Raw genomic sequence first — 21707 nt, forward strand, 5'->3', positions numbered from 1 at the left:
TGTGCAGTTAAAGAATTACACACTCAGGCACATATTTCACAAAGTTGAGTAGTTTGTTACTTTGACGTCTGTTTCACATTTTCCCATATTGCTGCCCCCACTTTTTTCCAATTATTTTTTAGAATAACAGACGTTTTTGTTCGTGTTTGTAAGAAGAAACTCTTTGGTGTGAAGTTCAGAGAGCGAGTGAATGTGAATCCAGACCTGATCCTTCTGCTTCGGGAGAAACACTGGACAGATTCCCTGGTGAGCTGTTACTTCTTTACGGTTCAGACAGACTCCTTCTCCGTCGCGGAGGCAATCTGTTTGAATTAAATGGATAACACTCATCGTTTTCCATTTGGCTCGAGTGCAACTGCTAACTCACGACTGTAGAGTCCTCTGTGCCAGAGCGTCTGGTGGCTGAATGGTCTTATTGGCAGCGTCTGAGTGTCTGGAACTGTGACCTTCAAGCAGTTTTCTGTTATGATCACAGTTGGACCGAATGTACAGAGTAAATAAAACAAACTTTATGGAATATCACAGCAATCGAAAGAAATCTGCAGGATTTAAAACCAGGATTTCGATTTTTCTTGGTCTGCATTGTGTTGTATTTCTGAGGGAGACCACACTTTTCCCAAGATTCTCAGTGTTTTCATTCCTCGATATAAACTTTTCCTCATTTTGTCTGTAAATATAACAACATAAATAATAATGCATTAATCCACACCTGCAGTTTCAGTCCAACATTCAGTCTCTCTTGTGCAAATATCCTCTTTGTAGCCGTTTAACACCGTGAACATTCCCATGTTAAGCTGCTACACACACACCTGGAAACAACGATACAGGAAACTATCAGTTCATTAATTCTAGGCTTGTTTAAAGTCGCTAAAAGGTCACAAAACAACCAAAGGAGGCAGAACGGAGAGAATTTTGTAATTTAACGAAGCAGTAATTACAGACGATCCCACCAGGGGGACAACGTTTGATCAGCTGTGTCAGGTTTTGATCTCAGACCTTCTTTAAACACATATTGATTTTTGTCTTAGTAAAACTAGAATTTGTGCCTCATAGCAATATACTGTGTGTGTGGGATTCAGGGAAGTGTGTGTGTCCGGTGTGTATGTGTGTGTGTCTGTGTGTGTCTGTGTGTGTGTGTATTGATGTCTTCCCGTCCCTTGGGGGGACATCAGTGGGTTGTCTGGATTTTCCGACCTCTGGACTCTTTTCTTGGTTCAGCGAAGGCTCTGTCTTCCACGACTGTCTCCTCCAGAGAGCCTTCATCCCTCAATACAGACACACACACACACAGACACACACATACACACACACAGACACACACAGACACACATTATGGTGGAAAATGTCACAGGTCTTTCTCTGGTGAAGTTTCATTCTCTGTCTTCATGAAGGTCAAATATTTGTAGAGACGTCTCCTCTGCACCCGACACAGACGCTGACTTCAGTCCTGTCACGAGGAAAAGCAAAACTTCAGCCGTGATACTGAGACGAATCCCTCAGCAGTTCAGTCTCCACTTGTCGTCTTCTTCCTGCTCGTGTCGGTTTCCAGCACCTGCATGTACTTTAATTGTGTGTACAACACAAGCAGCATGGATTCCTCTCTCTCACTCTCACTGTTGTCTTGTTTGTCTCAGTGAGGCAGGGAGATCAGAAAAGACACACACACACACACACACAGACACACACACACACACACACTCTCCACAGTGTACTGCACTCTGCATGGAAACAATGGGGTTTGTCAGTGAAGCAGCTGTCTGGAGCTTTTCCTTCACTTTGCCATTCACTCTGATTCTCTCCCTCACCCAGAAACTGGCAGAGGATGCTCATTATTTTTACCTCTCTGTTGTTGTCGTTCCGGGAGTGTGTGCATGAATGTGTGTGTGTGTGTGTGCGCTTGTGTTAAAAGTGGGCAATTACAGTGCGGCTCTTGTCGACAGCCAAACCTTTCTATAATGAGGAGATCTCCTTAAGCAGGACACGCTGCGTGTGTTTGCACGGCGCAGTTTGATGCAAATGAAAAGTTTCCATCCTGCTCGGAGAGACGTTAAACATATAGGACGACTGCAGAGCAGCGTGTTACACATCATTAACAGAGGGAAATATATAAAACCCTATAAACCAGACATCGTCTTATATGATCAAGTCCAGACGATTACAGACCAGATTCATTCTCCTCTGATTTATCTTCAAACACTGGATCCTTGGAAACATCTGTGGAAACGTGATAGAATGAAACAGCCGCCGCCCACTTTTAGAACATATCTCGTTTGCTCCATTGATGTTTCAGGAAATCTTTTTATTGAAAGAGTTTTGAGTCTGGATCGAGGCCGAGCAGCTTCAAGATGAATTGTGCCCATAAAACATTTGATCCAGAGGAAGAGATTATTAGAAACGGGTTGAAAAGGCCGAGGTTGAGGAATGTACATCATTATTTTACATCCCATAAAACACTAGAATTTATCCTTTCCAACAACTTCCTGTGCTTCTTCTTGAATTGAACCGTGTTTTTAATACAGTGTTGCACTTTATTGCAGTTTGTATCTTGTGTGTAGCATTTCATATAGTGTATAGTATAGTTACTTAGTGTAGCAGTGTAACTTTAGTGTTGTCAAATCACCCCTCAGGGTTGAATGGTCCAATCAGAGCCGACATGATTTTTTAAGTTGTGATCAACATTTCCATGACAAGAGCATCAGAGATGTTGTTACTACACCTGAGGATTGTGGGTAGTGTAGTGCTTATCCTTGGTATTGTAAATAAAACATGTTTTTACGAAACTCAGTAGCAGATTACGTGGTTTCACAATCTTGTGGTTTGTGGTGAATCTTCCTGGGAAGGTTTATAATAAAAACATCTATCATAAAAACGAATCTTATATTGTTGTCATTTTAATTCATGTTGAAAATGACAATGGAATTCAGTTTAGAAGCAATCCTTGCTTATTTCTGTACAGTCCATTTAAATTCAATTAAGCTGCTTTAAATTACAAGTCCTTTAATATCATCAGGATCCAGGAATTATTCCCTGGGACACACCAGCTTGTCCACAATTGTATTTTCTCCCATTCACATTCTTTATTTAACTTATTTCTTTCTTTCTTTCTTTCTTTCTGTCAAACAACCAACACGTCTCTTAGGGAAGCTTTGCTATATGAACTCATATGAAAAGCTCTCTGAGTTCTTCTGTCTTGACTCTGTTTTGACGTCATGAAGCAGCAGCAGCCTGAGCTCAGTGAGTTTTTGTTAATGGGCCACACGTCCTCTGGAGTTTCCTGTATCTACACAACATGGAGGATAACGACTCAGCGCGCTGCTACTGTATCTGTGGTTTAATGGGGAAGAGAGCGGCGTCTGAGATGAAAGCGTGAGAACCAACGGACGTGTTTGGGTTTGATCTGTTTACCGCTCCTCTCAAAAGGGTTTAAAGTGGTAATCAGCAGGATAATGGTTTGTTGTGTCGTCTCCAGCCTCGTCGCTGTGCCACATTTCCCAAACAGTCCATTGTCATTCAAAACAGCGTTTTGTTTAATTTGTCTCCGTCATCCGTTCAGGTGCATCTGTTAAATAAGATGGCTATCGCTGCTCGTATTAACCACCGCGGTTCCTCCTCTGTTTATCCGAAGTGAAATGGAAACATCACTTCCTGTGCGCCGAACCCTGGCAGCGTGCCGAGATTTATATCGTTTTAAAAAAGCGGCGTTTCTCTGGAGACGAGACCTCGTTACGTGTTGTTGTTTCTGCTCCTTCACCGTGAAGTTGTCATGGGAGAAGAGCGCTTAATAAGAGATAAGTAAACTGATTCAAAGCCTGACAATGGCCTAGTTGTTTATATTAAAGAACGATAGAAGAGAACGATAGAAGAGAGAAATGCCAGTATATATATGGTGTATATGTATATTTATGTGTAATTTAAAAAGGGGGCATTGACAAATCCACTGAGCGTCCGGCTCTTTGTTTAATCTCTTCTCACTAACCTCATTTCCATTTAATGTAAATTCCTTCACATGATTTCAAAGGGGTTTCACAGGAATAAGATTTATTTATATATCTCCCTCTACGTCCCCTCATCTTCTTCTCTTTGTACTAACTGATTGTCTTGTTCTCCTTCTCCTCAGTTTGCTCGCAGTACTCCCGCGGAGTCTTCGCCATCTTCGGCCTGTACGACAAGCGCTCGGTCCACACGCTGACGTCCTTCTGCAGCGCCCTGCACATCTCCCTCATCACGCCCAGCTTCCCCACGGAGGGCGAGAGCCAGTTCACGCTGCAGCTCCGGCCGTCCATCCGGGGCGCGCTGCTGTCGCTGCTCGACCACTACGACTGGAACAAGTTCGTGTTCCTGTACGACACCGATCGGGGTGAGTGACCAGGACGGAGCTGGGGTTTGATTCGTGTGAAGATTCACGGAGACGTTCTGCAGAAAGACACATATAATGTAGCTGGTTTGAGATTTGATTTCTCATCACTTTTCCATGCTACAGTTTGGGTTTATTTAAGTCCAGTGGTAATTGTTGATGGGAAACAAGAAAGAAAATGTTATCTTCAAATCAACGTTGAATCAAGTCCCAAAGGTTTGTCACATGTATGGAAACATTTAACATTTTCTTGGGAGGAAATGTCACAGACCTTTTTCTGCAATATCTCTTACCATGCTGAAAACAACCTTTATAATGTGAAGCGCCCCAGCAAAAACATATTAAACACCATCAATAGTTACTATCTCCACTGTTAATAATCACATCCCAATTGAAGAAGATGATGAAGAAGAGGACCACGCCCAGAATTTGTCTCGTTTTCTATTTTTATCCCTTTTCTTTCTCACTTTTTCTCAGTTTTTTTCCCCTTTTCATTTTCCTCTGCCGTTCACTGAACCTTTGTCCCTCTCTCTCCCTCTCTCTCTCTCTCTCTCTCTCTCTCTCTCTCTCTCTCTCTCTCTCTCTCTCTCTCTCTCTCTCTCTGTCTCTCTCTCTCTGTCTCTCTCTCTCTCTCTCTGTTTCTCTCTCTCTCTCTCTCTCTCTCTCTCTCTCTCTGTCTCTCTCTCTCTCTCTGTCTCTCTCTCGCTCTCTCTCGCTCTCTCTCCCTCTCCCTCTCTCTCTCTCTCTCTCTCTCTCTCTCTCTCTCTCTCTCTCTCTCTCTCTCTCTCTCTCTCTCTCTCTCACCCGAATTCACTCTTCCAAAGTCAATAGGTTTGTACTTATTCAACCCCCCCCCTCCGCTCCGTGTCACATTTCCATTACAAGACAGAATGGATCTGGCCGACTGCGTGGATCACATCTCCACATCTCACTTTCATATATTCTCCAGAAGCTCGTCGAGGGGTTTTTCTATTCTTTCTTTCTCTGTGCTGCTGTGGGGGGGATTGTGAGCAGATTGGATGTATGGTGGCTGGGGGGGTGGGGGGTCTGCAGAGTGAGGACACTATCAGGATGGCCTCCCCTTCAGAGCAAATCATTCCCTGGCCCTTCGCTCTCTTATCTCAGGTCGTACATGCTTGACTGGGTAAAAAGCCTCCTCTCAGAAACACCCACTCGTATCTGATCAAGTGTTCGCCCCAAAAACCACAGCGGAGGTTCCCTCAGCTGGAAGACACAACCAGGCCAGCGCCATTTCACATCACAACCGACTCAAGATCAGGATTAGATGGTGTTTTGTTGTGTCATGTTTTCGAGGAATCAAGTCTCTTGTCTCCTGGTTCAAAACAGACTGTAACGATTCGTTCATACTCAAGATTCTTCCTGGTCAAACTGAAGAGATTCAATCAGGGAAAAGCAGCTGAAGCACGTACATGTCCGGTGCCTGGTTGTTCGAATCTAAGTTTGTATGTTTTCAGCATAAAAACCGAACATTTACAATAATTCAGAAATAACAATCCATTGGTTACTCGGCCTTGACTTGTGTCTGTAACTCTCTAATATGCTGTGAGTCCTCTGATGACCACAGCAACGCTTGTGACATGCCGAGACGTGGCCTGAAGAGGTCATGTGTCAGCACCAGATTCTTCTAAAGCTCATTAATGCTCACTGTTACATATGGAAAAGGAAATGAAGCCAGTCGTCTGTCTGTGCTCTGCCTTGGTTTCATCTGTAGTTGTGCAAGTCCTCTGAAAGCTTACGGATACGGACCTAACAAACAACACAGAGCAGTACCACTGAATGTCTCGGAGGGGCAGTTCTCAAGTGAAGTGATCAGAACACAAGAGGAAGAGATTTCAACAATGGTGGATAAGAAACTACATGATGTGATGTCACAAGGACAAACAAGACACTTTTATCACAACCTCCCCCACCATCGACATATATAGTTTATCCTCTTATAGAAACCAATGTCTCGCAAAATACATTACTCACGTTTCAGTTCACGATTATAACATATTTCTTTAATAGAGATTTTAATGTGTTATCCTGTGTGGTTTGTGTTTTGTGAGTTACATGGAACTCTTGTGTATTTGCTGGATTTTTCCGAACTTGATATTTTCCCTGTCTGAGCCTTGGCTGAGCCAGTGGCTCTGTCCATGGTGCTGAAACCAGGCTCTGTCCATGGTGCTGAAACCTCCTGTCTCACTGCCTGATCGCTGATGTTCAGGATTCTGTCGAAGCTGCTGTCGTACGAACAGTTAGAAACACCGGCTGTCAGGTGTGTGACGGACTGACGACAACACACAGCTATCAACAACATGACTGAGGACAGATAGTGTTTCCTCCTGTTGTTGAGTGAAACCTTCTGATGACCTGCAGGTTCACATATAAGAGATGATTTTTGGAATATAGATGATTAAACTTAAGCTTTTAAAGTCAGTCATTTTCAAGGGCAATGGATTTCACATTATTCATATCATGATGAATATTTACAGTAATCTATTCTCATCTTCTACAGGTTTTATCCGCGTCTTATCCGATACTCTCTCCTCTTATTTCCTTCCCTCTTTCATTTCCCCTGCGAACTTTACAGCTGATCCGTTTTAATCTGTTTCATTTCCAGACAAAGAATCAAACCAAATTGCTGCACATATTGGATGACTGACCTTACTTCACCTTACCTTACCTTACCTACTTTAATGACTTTACTTCTTACCTTACTAACTTACTTACTTATTTACTTGAATGATCCTAAACTGGAAAACTTTAGTGTTACAGCAGCAGGACATCGGGTACAACAAACACTAACAACATGTATAAAGTATAAGAATATACTCGATTTAAACTATAAAACGTATACAGAATAAAAATATAAGAATAAACATAAAACAATATAATCATATTGAATTTATTGTGTGCAAGTAGTTACCATTTTTCTAAATCCCCAAAATCCTGACACCCTTTATACCTGACGTGGTTTAAATACAAATTACTAAATGTGTGAGCTCTGGCGCCGCCCTTCAGACTTATTGTGTTTCTGCATCACTTGTCAAGGTTGTGTACTTGACACTGGTTGTTTGTCAGTAAGGAGAAAGTGAACTACAGTCGTTTTCTCTGAAGTCGTGAATATATTAAAGCCTCAAATGTTGTCATGAGGTCTTCTGTCTTTGTTAGAGGGTTTAACTGTGCGTGTGTGTGTGTGTTTGTGTGTGTTTGTGTTAGCATGCACATGCACTTTTCACAAGGCTTTTGGGTGCAGGCTGCAGCACTTTAGCCTGAGGATTTTTTTCACACACAGGAGCAGGCATTCATCCAGTATCGACTATAATGTAGAATCAGCCCACGCATGGCTGAGCTCAGTCAATGAGTGCCAGTCTGATTCCCTGCATCAAAGCACCAGATACAAGGGACTGGACACTGTAGCTCTGTGTGTGTGTGTGTGTGCGTGCGTGAGTGTGTGTGTATGTGTGTGTGTGTGTGTGTGTGTGTGTGTGTGTGTTTGGGAGAGGGACTGCTTTTCCTTTTAGCTTCCCTGGATGTCCTATTATACACACACACTCACGCGCACACACACACACACACACACACACACACACACACACACACACACACACACAAACACACACAAACACACACACACACACACACTAATAAGGAAATAAAAATGAATGAAGGAAATTATTTAAAAGAGAGAGTCAAAGAGAATGCAAATAAATCAAGTGATGGCATTATTTTTGTGAAGAGGAGAGGAACAAGGTTAAAGAAAGAAATGAGATGAGAGGAAATGGAGGAAAGGGGAGTGGTGGAAAAGAAAGGATGGAAGAAGAAAACAGAGGAGATAATAGAAAAGGAGAGGGGAATCGAGGAGGGCATTAAAGGAAGCAAGGAGGAGGAGAGAAGGAAAGGGGATGAGATGAAATTAAGGATATAGGAAGCAGTGGGATGAAAAAGGAAGAGAGGAGATGAAATGGAGGAAATGGGATTAGATAGAAGGGGATACTGAACATGAAGATATAAGAGGAAAAGAGAGGAAACTAATAGGTGGAGGAGGAAATAAGATCATAGGAAGAAAAAGAGGAGGAGAGGGAGGGAAATGAGAGGAGAGGAATGGAGATGAAGGACTCCTTAAGAAAGAGGAAACCAGCAGAAAGTGAAAGAGATTAGAGGAAACAGCGGGGGAGGAGAGGAGAAGATGGGGGATGAAATGGAGGAAACAAGAAGTGGGAGAGAAGGGAAGGGAGAGGAGATGATGAGGAGCAGAATGAAGGATGAAGGGTGGGGAAAATAAAGCAGAGGAAAGGAAACAGCAGGAGAGAGGAAGAGAGGGGGGCATGCCAGGAGGAAGGAGGGGAAGAAAGGAAAATATTGGGAAGTAGAGGTAAGGAAAGGAAAGGAAGGTAAATAAAATGAGAGGAGGGAAAATGTCAGAGGCGGGGGAAACAAACTGAGAGAAGGTGAAGAAAAGAGAGATGACTGGAAGGGAGATGAAATGAGAGCAGTGCAATGAGGATGAAGGACAAGAAGAAAGAAGAGGAGGGGACACAAGCAAACATGAAAGATATTAGAGGAAACAGCCAGGGAGGAGAGGTGTAGAGGGGGTAGAGAAGAAAAGGGAGGAGGGGAAACGAGTAGAGAGCAGAGGAAAGCAAAGGAAGAAAGAATACAAACGATGAAAGAGAGAGGAGGAGAGGATATAAGAGGAGTAGAATGAAGCTGAAGGACAGGAAAAGGTTATAGGAAGTGAAAGAGACAAGAGGAAACAGAAGGAGAGGAGAAAAAGAGGGGAGGAAGCCATGCAGGCAGAAGGAATGAGTGGATAGGAGAGGACAGGAAAGGAAGGAAGATGCAATGAAAGCAGAGGAAACAAGAAGAGAGGAAATGTCAGGGAAGGAAAGGACATGAGAGAAGGTAAAGGGTGAAGAAAACAGGAGGAAATGAAAATTGAGGTGAGGAGAAGACAAGAGAGAGGAGATGAAATGAGATGATGAAAAATGAGAGGAGTCGGGAGGAGGAGGGAAAGAGAGGAGATGATTCTGCGGCAGATGGTCAGTAAGAGGAGTGAGTGTTTTAAAAACCTCTCAGGAGAGGGAGAGGTGAAAGGAAAAGAGGGGGAAGGGACGGATGGAGGTGAAGATGTAGGGGAGGCCGAGGTCCAGATGTGCACCCTCTCTCTCTCTCTCCTCTCCAGCTGTTTTCCTCCCTGGTCCTGTGGCTCAGTCACGGTCATGGTGGTTGGCTGCTGCTCCACACGGCCCGGGGACACACACATTCATCAGCTGGTAATCAGCCGCCACCGCAACTTCCTGTCCATACACCGTGTTCGCCACAGAGCACAATAGAGCATGATGGGATATCATCATCATCATCATCATCATCATCATTGTTACATACAAGCAACCAGTCCAGCTGCTGATCTGCATCTGGCAGGATCATGGGAAGAGGTTAAATTCCTCAATCAAACTTTATTGGTTCAGCTGCTTTTGCACATTGAGTGCTTCACAAATGACTGAAACAAATAATACAGAAGAAAATGAAATAATGCAAAATAGGTTTTAAAAGAATAATAAAATCGAGGAAATATTCCAGAAAATGTCAAAAATAGGGATAAAATCTGTGATGATGAGAATAATAACGATCATAATAACAACACAGATGCAGTAAAATAGGTGAATAAATGACTAATATTTCCTTTATTTTACTCCTGGAGATAATACAAGCAAAAGAGAGCAACACAAATCATTATTTGTTTCAAAAACATAATAAAACTACAAAAATAAATATGATACGTACATTTGATGATTATATACAAAAAACTAAATAAAGGCATCCTGGGTTGTACCGAGTAGGATTTTAATGTAACGCTGTATTTTTATACCGTATGTTATATTATATATTATGTCAAGAACAACTTAGCACATGTGTCATGGCCACAGCTGAGAAAAGCTGCTAGCGACACTCGTCTAGAGTGAAATTCAACAATTCGTTGCTGCCGCTGTAATTATTGTAAAGTCAGTGTTTTCTATGCAAGAACAGGAATCTTCACAGGTCTGAAAACAATAACTGTGGATTCACTTTTTGAGCCTTTTTGATAAAAAATAGAAATTGATTGCACCATTGAGGCTCCTGTAGGTTAAACTATGACTCTGCAGCCTGGCGTCATTCTGAGATAAAGATGAAAAATATATATAGATGGTTTCAAAGCAGGGGATCACCAGTGTAATGGCATAAACTAGAGTTTCACAGCAACAGTGAACAAAAACAGCTGCTCATTTGCAGCCGAACCAGCTTCAGTCAATAGCAGCGAAGGAGCTGCAGCTGCCACAGGGAGTCGTTCTCAGCTTCCCACCTGCAACAGAGTATTTTCATTATCTTTTATTTGTCAGGGAACGTGTGAAAAGCTTATTCCATCATATTTTATTCTCCGTAAGCAATGAGAAGAGACAGTGAGTCAGATTTAGCTCCCGGACCTTTTCCTGTGTGCGGTCCCTGCTGGCAGGTAGACACAAACACTGCAAAGTAAATGTTAAGTGAATCCACACCATGAGGGCTGAAGACCTTGAACGTCTTCAGAGGAGGATTAGTCGTTTATTCTGTTTCCTTTATGGAAAAGAAATCTTCACCTTCACTGACAAGTTGTTTTTAAAAGTCCAGGGACGTGATTAATGACGTTAAAGATATAGATTTTCCTTCGGCCTTTTAGTCGTTCCAGAGAAGAAATCTTCAGATGCTCTTAGGAACTCGATCACTCATAATAGATCAGGTATATTTTTACTGCCAATATTGCTGAAGAGGACAACTCCCATGATCCCTCACTGCTCACGCCATCGCCAAACCAGGGATTTGTTATTCTTTCAATTGAGAGGCCCCCTAGTGGCTGACGTTTCTTTTATTGTACATTTAAAGGTGATTCTTTCTTAACTTAAGTAAAATTTTGTTATATGTGTCACAAAAATCCTGCTCTGACGCCAAAAAACATGTTAAGTTTTGGGAGTGTCATATTGGAGGTGTGGTTTGTTCCTTTAGTAGTCACTTGAGCCATCTTGACATGATACAGTACATGCATATGTGAGTATGCATGTGAGAGTATGTATGTGAGAGTATGTATGTATATGAGAGTATGTATGTATGAGTATGTATGTGAGAGTATGTATGTATGAGTATGTATGTGAGAGTATGTATGTATGAGTATGTGTGCCTGTGAGAGTATGTATGTATGAGTATGTATGTGAGAGTATGTATGTGAGAGTATGTATGTATGTGAGAGTATGCATGTGAGAGTATGTGTGCCTGTGAGAGTATGTATGTATGAGTATGCATGTGAGAGTATGTATGTGAGAGTATGTATGTGAGAGTATGTATGTATGTGAGAGTATGCATGTATGTGAGAGTATGCATGTGAGAGTATGTATGTATGTGAGAGTATGTGTGCATGTGAGAGTATGTGTGCATGTGAGAGTATGTATGTATGAGTATGCATGTGAGAGTATGTATGTGAGAGTATGTATGTATGTGAGAGTATGCATGTATGTGAGAGTATTCATGTGAGAGTATGTATGTATGTGAGAGTATGTGTGCATGTGAGAGTATGTATGTGAGAGTATGTATGTATGTATGTATGTATGTATGTGAAAGTATGTATGTGAGAGTATGTATGTGAGAGTATGTATGTATGTGAGAGTATGCATGTGAGAGTATGTGTGCATGTGAGAGTATGTATGTATGTGAGAGTATGCATGTGAGAGTATGCATGTGAGAGTATGTGTGCATGTGAGAGTATGTATGTATGAGTATGTGAGAGTATGTATGTGAGAGTATGTATGTGAGAGTATGTATGTGAGAGTATGTATGTGAGAGTATGTATGTATGTATGTAAAAGTATGTATGTGAGATTATGTATATGAGAGTATGTATGTGAGGGTATGCATGATAGAGTATGCATGTGTGAGTATGTATGCATGTGCGAGTGCTTTCCATTTGTGCGTGGCCTCAGTCATCGGTTCCTCCTGGCAGCGACACTCCTCTAATGGGGCGCACGGGGGCCGGGGAGAGGGAGAAGGAGGTGGAGAGGGAGAAGGAGGGGAAGAGGGAGAAGGAGGGGGTGAGGGAGAAGGAGGTGGAGAGGGAGCCCGGTTGCCAGTGCACAGGTTAATCCACTAATTGGGAGCAAAGGGAGACGGGTTGCCAGATTGTGATGGCCACCAGGAGGGGCCGTTTAAGGGGGACATCTGTTCCTGTTGGAGAACAGCCGCCCTCGCAGCTCCCCATGCAGTTCCCTCTCTGACACTCATCTTCTTTATACACGAACCTGACAGCGAGGGCCCCCCCCCCCTTCCACCCCCAGCCTCCAGAGTGTCGTGACACATCCGACTCATGGAGAAGCGCCTGTTTCCCCGACTGGACCGAAAGCAAGGATCCGACTGGAGGAGGATAAAAGCTTCAGAGGCGTCGGCTTCAATGCAGTTTCTCTTTTGACAGTAAAACAGAGTTTGTCCTGCCAGAGATGCTGTGTCATCTGACGCCAGTTTCCTGTTTAAAGCAGCAACTAAGAACAATATGTTTTATACTTCACGTGGTGATGAGACACATTCCACACAGTCAGCATCATTCTGACCAGTAAATGTATTCAGGAGCTCATTAACATTTCAAACGATGTCAATGCCCACATGCTGCAATGTGTTCGTTATGTTGATGATTGTTGAGTAATACGTCCACTAGGGGCAGAGTGATGTACGTTGCAAGAAAGATGTACGTAGCGCCCCCTGTGTCTGAGTAAAGTAACGTACTCATATTTCCGACGTTTCTTACCAACTCTTTCTGTCTTCAAAAAGTTACATCATTGTTTCAATTCCTTCCTCGTGTCCTATTGTCATCTCAATTGAAATACTGGCTATACTGCCCCCCCATGACATCCACTGGTACTGCACTGTTGCAACTGTTTCCGTAAACTTTCAGAAGTCGTGCACAAATATTTAATGACCTCAGAGTTTCCGTGTGTTCGTGGTAACATCGAGCATGATATAGAATTTAAATATAGAGGTTTAGAAATATTCAGGAAGCACATCTGTTAATGTTTTAACAGAAAATGTTCAAATATATTGCATCTGGATTTAGATCTGTATGAAAAGAAACACCAAATCATATTTTATATCGCAAAATTACCTTCAAAGGAATCATTCAGCAACAGTTTCCACATTATTTTAATTAAAGATCATGGTACTATCTTATTTTTAAAAAGACATGTTAAATGTTCATCACTCAACCTCCAGAGGTAATTATTTAACGTTAGTTTATTTAACTTTAATTTTTTCGTGAAACCTTCCTCCAGATTAAAGTCGACGTGTCATCAGTTTGTTTATGTTAAAAATTCCCAACAAAGTAAACAAAGATGCCGAGCACTTTAAATAAGATGACTTACTCTGTTTCCCGTGTGTGTGACTCCTCCAGGATACGCCATCCTGCAGGCCATCATGGAGAAGGCGGGTCAGAACAACTGGCAGGTCAGCGCCATCTGCGTGGAGAACTTCAACGACGCCAGTTACCGGCGCCTGCTGGAGGATCTGGACCGGAGGCAGGAGAAGAAGTTTGTGATCGACCTCGAGGCCGAGAGGCTGCAGAACATGCTGGAGCAGGTGATGCTACCATGACTCAGCGTTAAAACAACTTCACATTATACTTTGTTCAAAACAAGAACCACGGATATCTTTAGTTTGCTTTGAAGATCTGTTGCAGAAGAGTTTCGAAGTTTAAATAATGTTCGAGCAGGTGCTAATATGGAGGCATGTATTTGATAAGTGATGATGAGGAGAGTTTGTTCTTCATATATGAGGATGAGGAAGATTAATTTGCTTTATTTACTTGTTCTTTAAATCCAAACCCTTCAGCAGAATATAATTTCCATTTTCCTCGTCCTCTGAAACAACCCAAGAACAGAAGTTGGTGTTTCTCACTCTCTGTTTGTTTGACTCTGCTTTTTTTTTAATGTTTGTGCTCATTAGAATGTTTTGAACTTGAAAACAGTCTGTGCTCATCTCCGGTGGCGTTCGTTGGCATAAACACACTCAGAATATGATCCGCATCTTCCTCCTCCTCCTCCTCCTCCTCCTCCTCCTCCTCCTCCTCCTGCTGCTCCTCTTCATCCCTTCATCCATCAATCCTTCCCTGGAGCTACTGGTGTCTCTGTAATTGTTCAATTATTCAGGAAATCTCCGCTCTGACATCTGTCATAGTTCTAACAACTTTTCTTGCAGATGTGTACGCACGGCGCTGAGTCCCCCCCCGCCCGACGCCACCGAGCGTCCCACGAGCAGACGTGATGGACGCTGTCATGTTCACGGCTTGTGGGACGTTGTGCTGTTTTTCTGCGGTGGCGGTCAGAGTCGCTGCCAAAGACATAAACGTCTATTTTATCCTGTTTTTAATTCCAGCCGGCGCCCGGCGCGTGTTCACCTCGTGCCAAATGGTTCCGATCCAGGACGAGGATTTGAATACATAATTGAGTTTCGTCGGCTGCTTAGCAACAGTGTGATCGGAACACATCGAGGCTGATGAGCAGCCAGATGTTGCTTTGAATGTCAGGGAATTAAAGCGCTGAATGGAAAGTGGAAGTTGAACATTTGGGATTTAGTTATCAATGTGTCGATGCTGATGATTTTCTTTATGTTAAGTTGTGAGGTAGTCGGATGAGAGTCATGTGACTGAGAGGTAATATGTAAAGGGCGATTCGATGTTTATCTGATGGTTTATGAGGTAACATTCTGAAAGAGGGAAAACAAACCATGCTTCTGTCTTTTCTTGATTTGACTCATCATATTCTATTCTGTTTTCATCGTTTATCCATTTGTTTGTTGGTTGATTGGTTTGTTTGTTTGCAGGATTGCACAAAAACTACAGGATAGATAACTGCAAAACTTGGTGGAAGGATGTAATATGGCCCTGAAAAATATAGCAAAGTTTTAAAACTTTCTTTTATGTCACATTTTTCTATCCTGATGAAAGAAATCAACCAAAAAATTGTTACGTGAACGGAAATGTAATTCGCAGACAGCTAATTTGCTAATTGTACAGTTTGTGCTTTACCTGCTGAATTATTTAAGATCTTAAAACTACATTTAAATTCACTATCTTTATTTGTAATTGTTGAAAATAGCCTAAAGCAACTGAAGAAATTCTACCACCAAGTTTTTGCGGAAGTCCGTGTGGTAATTTTTGCATAAAACAAATTAGATTCCCCAAAAGTTGCTTCATCATGATGCATTTTTAAACATTTTTATTGGCAGTCAAACATGTCAGTCTCACACATGAAGTTTAATAAGAAACGTATAAAAAGAATTTACAAAGTTGTACCTTCTAATATTTCCAACATTAAGCAGTATTGAATGTCTTCATATTTAAAGGCTGCAGCACAACAGGGTTAAATATGCAGATCTCACTCTCCTTCTAAAAGAAGCAGCTCTGTAATTAACAAATTTCCTAATTATCATCTCTTACGCACAGAAACTGAAATTAGTTTATTAATCCCCCCCGAAACACTGAAAGAGCCAATTTTAAGTTGCTGAGCAGGAGATTCTTCTCATATCTGATCAGAATATTAAAAGGATTTTTTCCTCCCTCTCAGTGTGAAGTGAAGGAGGTAAAAACAAAAACAGAAACCATAACGACGCTCTCTCTCCTTTCACTCTCAGTCTCCATCACTCCCAGCTGCAGGGAGTTAAATGAGAGTCGTTCACTTCTGGTTCACGGTCGGATTTTATTAGACATGCAGTAGAATCTGATCATATTTATTATGTGATTCGCTGGGGGGAGCAGAGTGCAAGTGTCCCTCACACTCTCGTCACACTTTACCTCAGGTTTCAATGGCAACAGATTTCAAATCCATCAGTGACGCAGAGAAAAGGCAGTTTTTTAAATAACATATTAAGTTGTTCTCCACAGTTTCAGCTCCTCTCGTTCGTTGGAACATTTAGAAACTTCCTGGATGTTGGATTGATAAAATGGAGAACGCACACATCCACCAGGGTTAACTAATCTAACCAGACTGCCATGATACAGAATGTGGATCTGGCTGTTTAATTTTCCTTCTTCCCTGGTAGTGTCCCACACACCTGCACTAAATAAATAACTATAAAAACGTAACCTCCCCGGAATAGGTAACGAGCACAGTAGTTGAATTTGGTGAAATTTACTAGCATAAAACCTAACAGCATAATAAAACGTAATATTTGGTCATAAAGAGGGAAGAATTGTGAAAATGTCACGTTATGAGGTGTGAGGCCGATAAAACCTGTTTTCATTTTCAGTTTAAAATTCAACTCACACTGTGCTCAGCACCAGAATTAAAAAAGACTTTACCGACTTTATTCAGTATGAAGAGGTTTAATTGGAACTAGTTTTGAATTCATATGAAAACTAAGAACTCAGGACTGACTTGTTTTAGTAGAAATTAAAGAAGAATATAAAAGAAAAAAGGACGAGGACCGATAAACAAAATTTAGTGGAACAGTGGAAAATCAAGATCTGTGCTTTACTGCCTAAAAAATGTCCAAAATGTTGAAAAGTGTGAAGAGATGATCTTAACTGGATCTGCTTCTTAATCCACATCCACGTGTAAACTTGGCTTCTTCTCAGCCTCAGGCCGTATCCCTCCAACAGGTTCGCTGGAAATGGGTTTAACAGTTTTTGCATAATCCTCAAAACAAACAAAAAACAAGCAAACGCAGATGACAACATTATTTTCTTGGCCGAGATAACGAGTGGAAGAACCAACTCTTACATTTATTAGAAATGACTCATTTCCTTTGGCTGATCGTCTCCTACATGTTAAGATTCAGATAAATAAAACCCACCAGTGAGGTTTCACAACTTGCTGATCGGCTCTCGTTGTGGTGAAGCTGTTTGGGAATCGATATAAATCTAAGTTTTTCTGAGGGTTCAAAACATTTCAGAAGAAGATTAATTAATTCCCTGATTAACTGAACGTCCAGTGGGGATTTCACAGCAGATGTCAGCTTTCAAAATCTGTTTTAATCACCGTTGTGCAGCTCTGTGACTGTACCTGTGTGTGTCTGTGTGTTTGTGTGTCTGTGTGTGTGAAGCATTGTCACGTCTCTGGGAGCGTGAAGCGTTTACCTCCTCGGCGACTCACGGCCATGACGGCCTGTTCATTTGTTTAGACGTCCCATCTTCCACGGATCCGATCTGACGGTTCCACTCTGTCAACACGCGTCTCTGACAGTAATTAACGTGTTATGCTGTAATCCAGTCAGATTAACGCTGAGCTGTGCTCCGCCTCCTCCTCGCAGATCGTCAGCGTCGGGAAACACGTCAAAGGCTACCATTACATCATGGCCAACCTGGTGAGGAGAGACGTCTTCTCACCGTGTCCCTCTTTGATCTCTGTTGTTTGTTCTTTGTTCTTTATTCTTTGTTGTTGTTGTTGTTGTTGTTGTTGTTCTAGTTATTTTCGTTCTTCTTGTTCTTCTTGTTCTTCTTGTTCTACTTTTTATTCTTGTTCTTCTTGTTCTAATTTTTCTTCTTGTTCTTCTTGTTCTTCTTTTTCCTCGTTCTTCTTTTTCCTCGTTCTTCTTGTTCTTCTTCTCAGCTCATTGTGTTTCATATTGAGAGAAATTATTGCATTTTTCTTCATATTCTCATCTCACAACTTCAGATTTTGTTCTCTGTTCTTTCTTCTTTCTTCCTTTTTGTTGTTCTTGTTGTTCTTGTTGTTCTTGTTCTTCTAGTTATTTTTGTTCTTTTGTTCTTCTTGTTCTTCTGGTTCTTCTTGTTCTTCGTGTTCTTCTTGTTCTTCTTGTTGTTCTTGTTCTTCTTGTTCTTCTTCCTCTTCTTCTCAGGTCATTGTGTTTCATATAGAGAGAAATTATTGCATTTTTCTCATAATCTCATCTCACAACTTCAGATTTCACAGCTGCTCAGTTGTTTTGCACCAGTAAAACCTTCATAGTTTCACCCAGTTTCTTACTGGTATCTGCTTATGGTTTCATTCCATTTGATGCTCAGTAAATTTTAGTCATAAATGTATTTAAATCAAATCATCAACATCTGTGGCACCTCCCATCACTCACCTGTCTCTTTCTCTGGACTCAGACCATGACCAGTCTTCTCCCCTGTTGCTTGTCCCCTCAAGGGCTTTAAGGACATCAACCTGGAGCGCTTCATGCACGGAGGGGCGAACGTGACGGGCTTCCAGCTGGTCGACTTCAGCAACCCCATGGTCATCAAGCTGATGCAGCGCTGGAACAAGCTGGACCAGAGGGAGTATCCCGGCTCCGACGCCCCGCCCAAGGTACGTCAGACGGCTGGTTGATTCTTCTGAAGATCGGTTTCCCGGGGATTCAAAGTCAAATCCACAGGAAAAAATGTTGGCGTTCAAAAGCCGACTCTCAAATCCCAGATGTGAGATTTCAAGATAGTTTCAAACGTGTGGAATTCGATGTTCAGCCTGTGGAGGAATGAACAGAATCCAGCTGTTTCATCTGGAATGTGTTTGAAAAAAAATAGCAAACGCAAGCAAGTTTCATTCTATTTGTAAGTAACAAGCTATAAAACGTGCAAGACCGTGGAGCTCATCTCTCTGATGTGACTGGAGAAGATATAAGAACGGACAGTGCGGATATAATGAAGCGTATTAATATACAGGAGCATGTTTGCAAGGTGTGCGAAAGCAGCAGGAACACAGAGACACAAATACATACGAAATCTGCTTGAAGCAGCAGAGAGAGAATAGCAGCTATAATGAAATATGATCCGTCCGCATGTACATGTAAGAAACGTCGGTAACCATCAGCAATCTGCTCCGCTCGTTCCACCTCTCTCACATGCAGGATGTGACAGACTGACCCACTTTACATTCTTTTCAGCCGCTCAAATTCCAAACGGCACTGTGGCAAGAAGGCATCACGCCATGGTGGTCAGCAACCCCCCCACCCCCCCACCCCCGGCCCTGCAGCAAATCTGGGTCCGACCTAAGATTTCTATTTTAGAATCCATACGCACTGGAGTGGAAAGGGTGTGTGTGTGTGTGTGTGCGTCTTCTGAGTGTGCGTGTCCTTCGCCACTTTGTGTCTTGACAAATTGCCCTCTCTCTCTCTCCGAGTCACAGTCAGTTCTTCCGTCGGCTGGTGGATCAACATGGCTGCTGCATCGGGGTTTCTGTTCTTGTGTTATAAGAACGATGCCACGGCTTTAAACAGGTCCAGGATGGTTCATGAACCCTCGTGACTCAGACTCTGATCAGTTTCATTACAGACAGGAGAGACGTTGTCCAACTTCAGCTGCGTCCTGCGACAGCACGTGGACTTTTACCTGCTTCTTACCTGAGATCATCGTCCAGATCTCCTGATTTACTGCAGCGATCGGCTCTGGTTCATCATCAGGTTGTTTTCCTTGTCGGGGAATCAACCGGTCAAATAGAGCTTCATAGAGAGGATTAAGGACGTTGACTTGCCATGTGGCTACCTGGTCTTCTAGCCAAATTCATGACAAATGGCCACATGAATGGTAACGATTATAAAACAAGATCAACGCAGCTCTGGAAAGTTGAATAACAGAGCAAGACTGACACCAAGTAGAGCAGAAACCACAGCGAAGGCCCAACAGATCCATTAAACTCAATCAAACTGCACCAAATTTCACACGTTCATATCAGTTCCTTAAATATACCTGATTCTTTTCATTAAGATAGACAAGGAGTCTCTAGAAAAACTGTTGAAAAGGTTCAAAAACCTCCTGGATAGTTCGTCCCTCAAGGTTTTGTAGAAACCTTTCTAAGTGAGGTGCAGCTCAGGAGTTGGGTTGTCCAAGGTTGGCAGTTTGATCCCCATCTCCCTCATACAATAAAGATTTTTCCTCACTAACACATTGGTCATCAGGACTAGAAAAATGAGATATAAAAACCCACCATTTATCATTTATACTCTCAGACGATGCTCAATCCTCCAAACTAATCCTCTGACGTCTTCTAATGATGCTGATTAGAGAAAGAGAAACTGTCTGACGTCTGACTCGTGTCATGTGATCATCGCTCTGCTCGGCTGCTCCTCTGGGAGAATTAACCCCCCCCCCCACGTCCCAGGCTCCCGTCCCCGGCAGCAGTGATCGTCCTGTTATTGAGTTCGTTCCGCACCTTGATTGTTTGTGTGCTTGTAGTTTCACTTTGGGCAGATTGTCAGAGAGGAACCAGGCGTCTGCTGAGAGCCGTGATGTCACAGTGAGCAGAGGGCTAATGAATAGGATTCACCCCCGGCCGGAGGCAAAGTTAATGAACTCCTGCTAGTTGGGATAATTAATGGCAGACTGCTCCCCGGCTGGACTAAACACTCGCCCTCCGCTCCCCCTCTCTCTCTTTCCATCCTGCTGCCTTTTCCTCATCCCCCTCAATTAGCTTTCTCAGGCGCCAGAGGTGAGTTTTAGGGAAATGTACGGCACACGAGGGAGAGAGGGATTTTTTTTTGTAGAGTCTCCCGGTCAAAGATAGATTAGGGGAAACAGGGCTCTCACTTGGGGGGGTGTGCTCTTCTCTCCTCACCCTCTCTCTCCAAAGAAAATAATGAGCGGAGTAAGAACTGATGCGTCTCTCTAACCGCTCGGCCCTGCAGACACTCGGTGGGCTCTCTGATGAAGCCTTACACAGATTGGGTTCTTTTTAAAGGGATCTGACCAGCAAATGCAGCAGAACATTTTTAGCTGTCCGACAAAATCAGAATTTAATTTGCCTCATACCTGTTTTTTCGGTGCAGTTTGTTCCCAAAACAGACAGAGCAGCTGGCCGGCCTCCAGGTTTCTGTCGTGTCTTTCAAGCCACAGTGTCTTGTCGAAGTCGGTGTTTGAAGACAGGAGACCGCAGACCCAGAACTTACAAGTATAATGTTTATTACAAGAAGTATCACAGGTCAGGACGAGCTCTAGAGACTCGGAGAAATCACAACCTGCAAAAGTGAAAGTCTGCCTTGTCTCTTGCAAGACAACGAGTTTTATTTGGGAGGAGGGACCCCCAAAACTAGAGATAGCATGACATCACACAACCGGACCTTTTACCTAAATAAGGACATGTTTAGTATCTGTAGTGTATTCACTAGAGCAGGGGTGTCCAAACTACGGCCCGCGGGCCAACTGCGGCCCGCCATCCATTTTTAATTGGCCCGCATCAATGTCTAAAAATATAATGTATAAAAAATAAAAAAAAAAAAAAATTTTTTTTTTTTTTTTTTTTTTTTCGAAACTCAAAATTTAGAAGGGCTCAAATGGCACTTACTTAAAGCACTTTGTTTTGCTTTATGGGGCCAGGCTTTGTCGACAGGGGAGAGGCCAGTGCATGCTTCTGCGTTTTCAGAGACACGCA

The 21707-nt window shown here is 42.5% G+C and overlaps 1 protein-coding gene across 3 annotated transcripts in view; it reads left to right on the plus strand.

Annotated features, from left to right (window-relative positions):
• The window catches only part of gria4b (glutamate receptor, ionotropic, AMPA 4b), a 104620-nt gene that overhangs the window by 41951 nt on the left and 40962 nt on the right, over positions 1 to 21707 (plus strand). For all 3 annotated transcript variants that reach the window (XM_061085420.1, XM_061085421.1, XM_061085422.1), the window contains exons 3-6: positions 4118 to 4357; positions 13799 to 13983; positions 17653 to 17706; positions 18495 to 18653. In XM_061085420.1, the coding sequence (XP_060941403.1) occupies positions 4118 to 4357; positions 13799 to 13983; positions 17653 to 17706; positions 18495 to 18653 (638 nt within the window). The remainder of the gene's footprint in view (positions 1 to 4117; positions 4358 to 13798; positions 13984 to 17652; positions 17707 to 18494; positions 18654 to 21707) is intronic.

This window comes from Limanda limanda, chromosome 14, assembly GCF_963576545.1.
Source record: "Limanda limanda chromosome 14, fLimLim1.1, whole genome shotgun sequence".
NCBI classification, from domain to species: Eukaryota; Metazoa; Chordata; class Actinopteri; order Pleuronectiformes; family Pleuronectidae; genus Limanda; species Limanda limanda.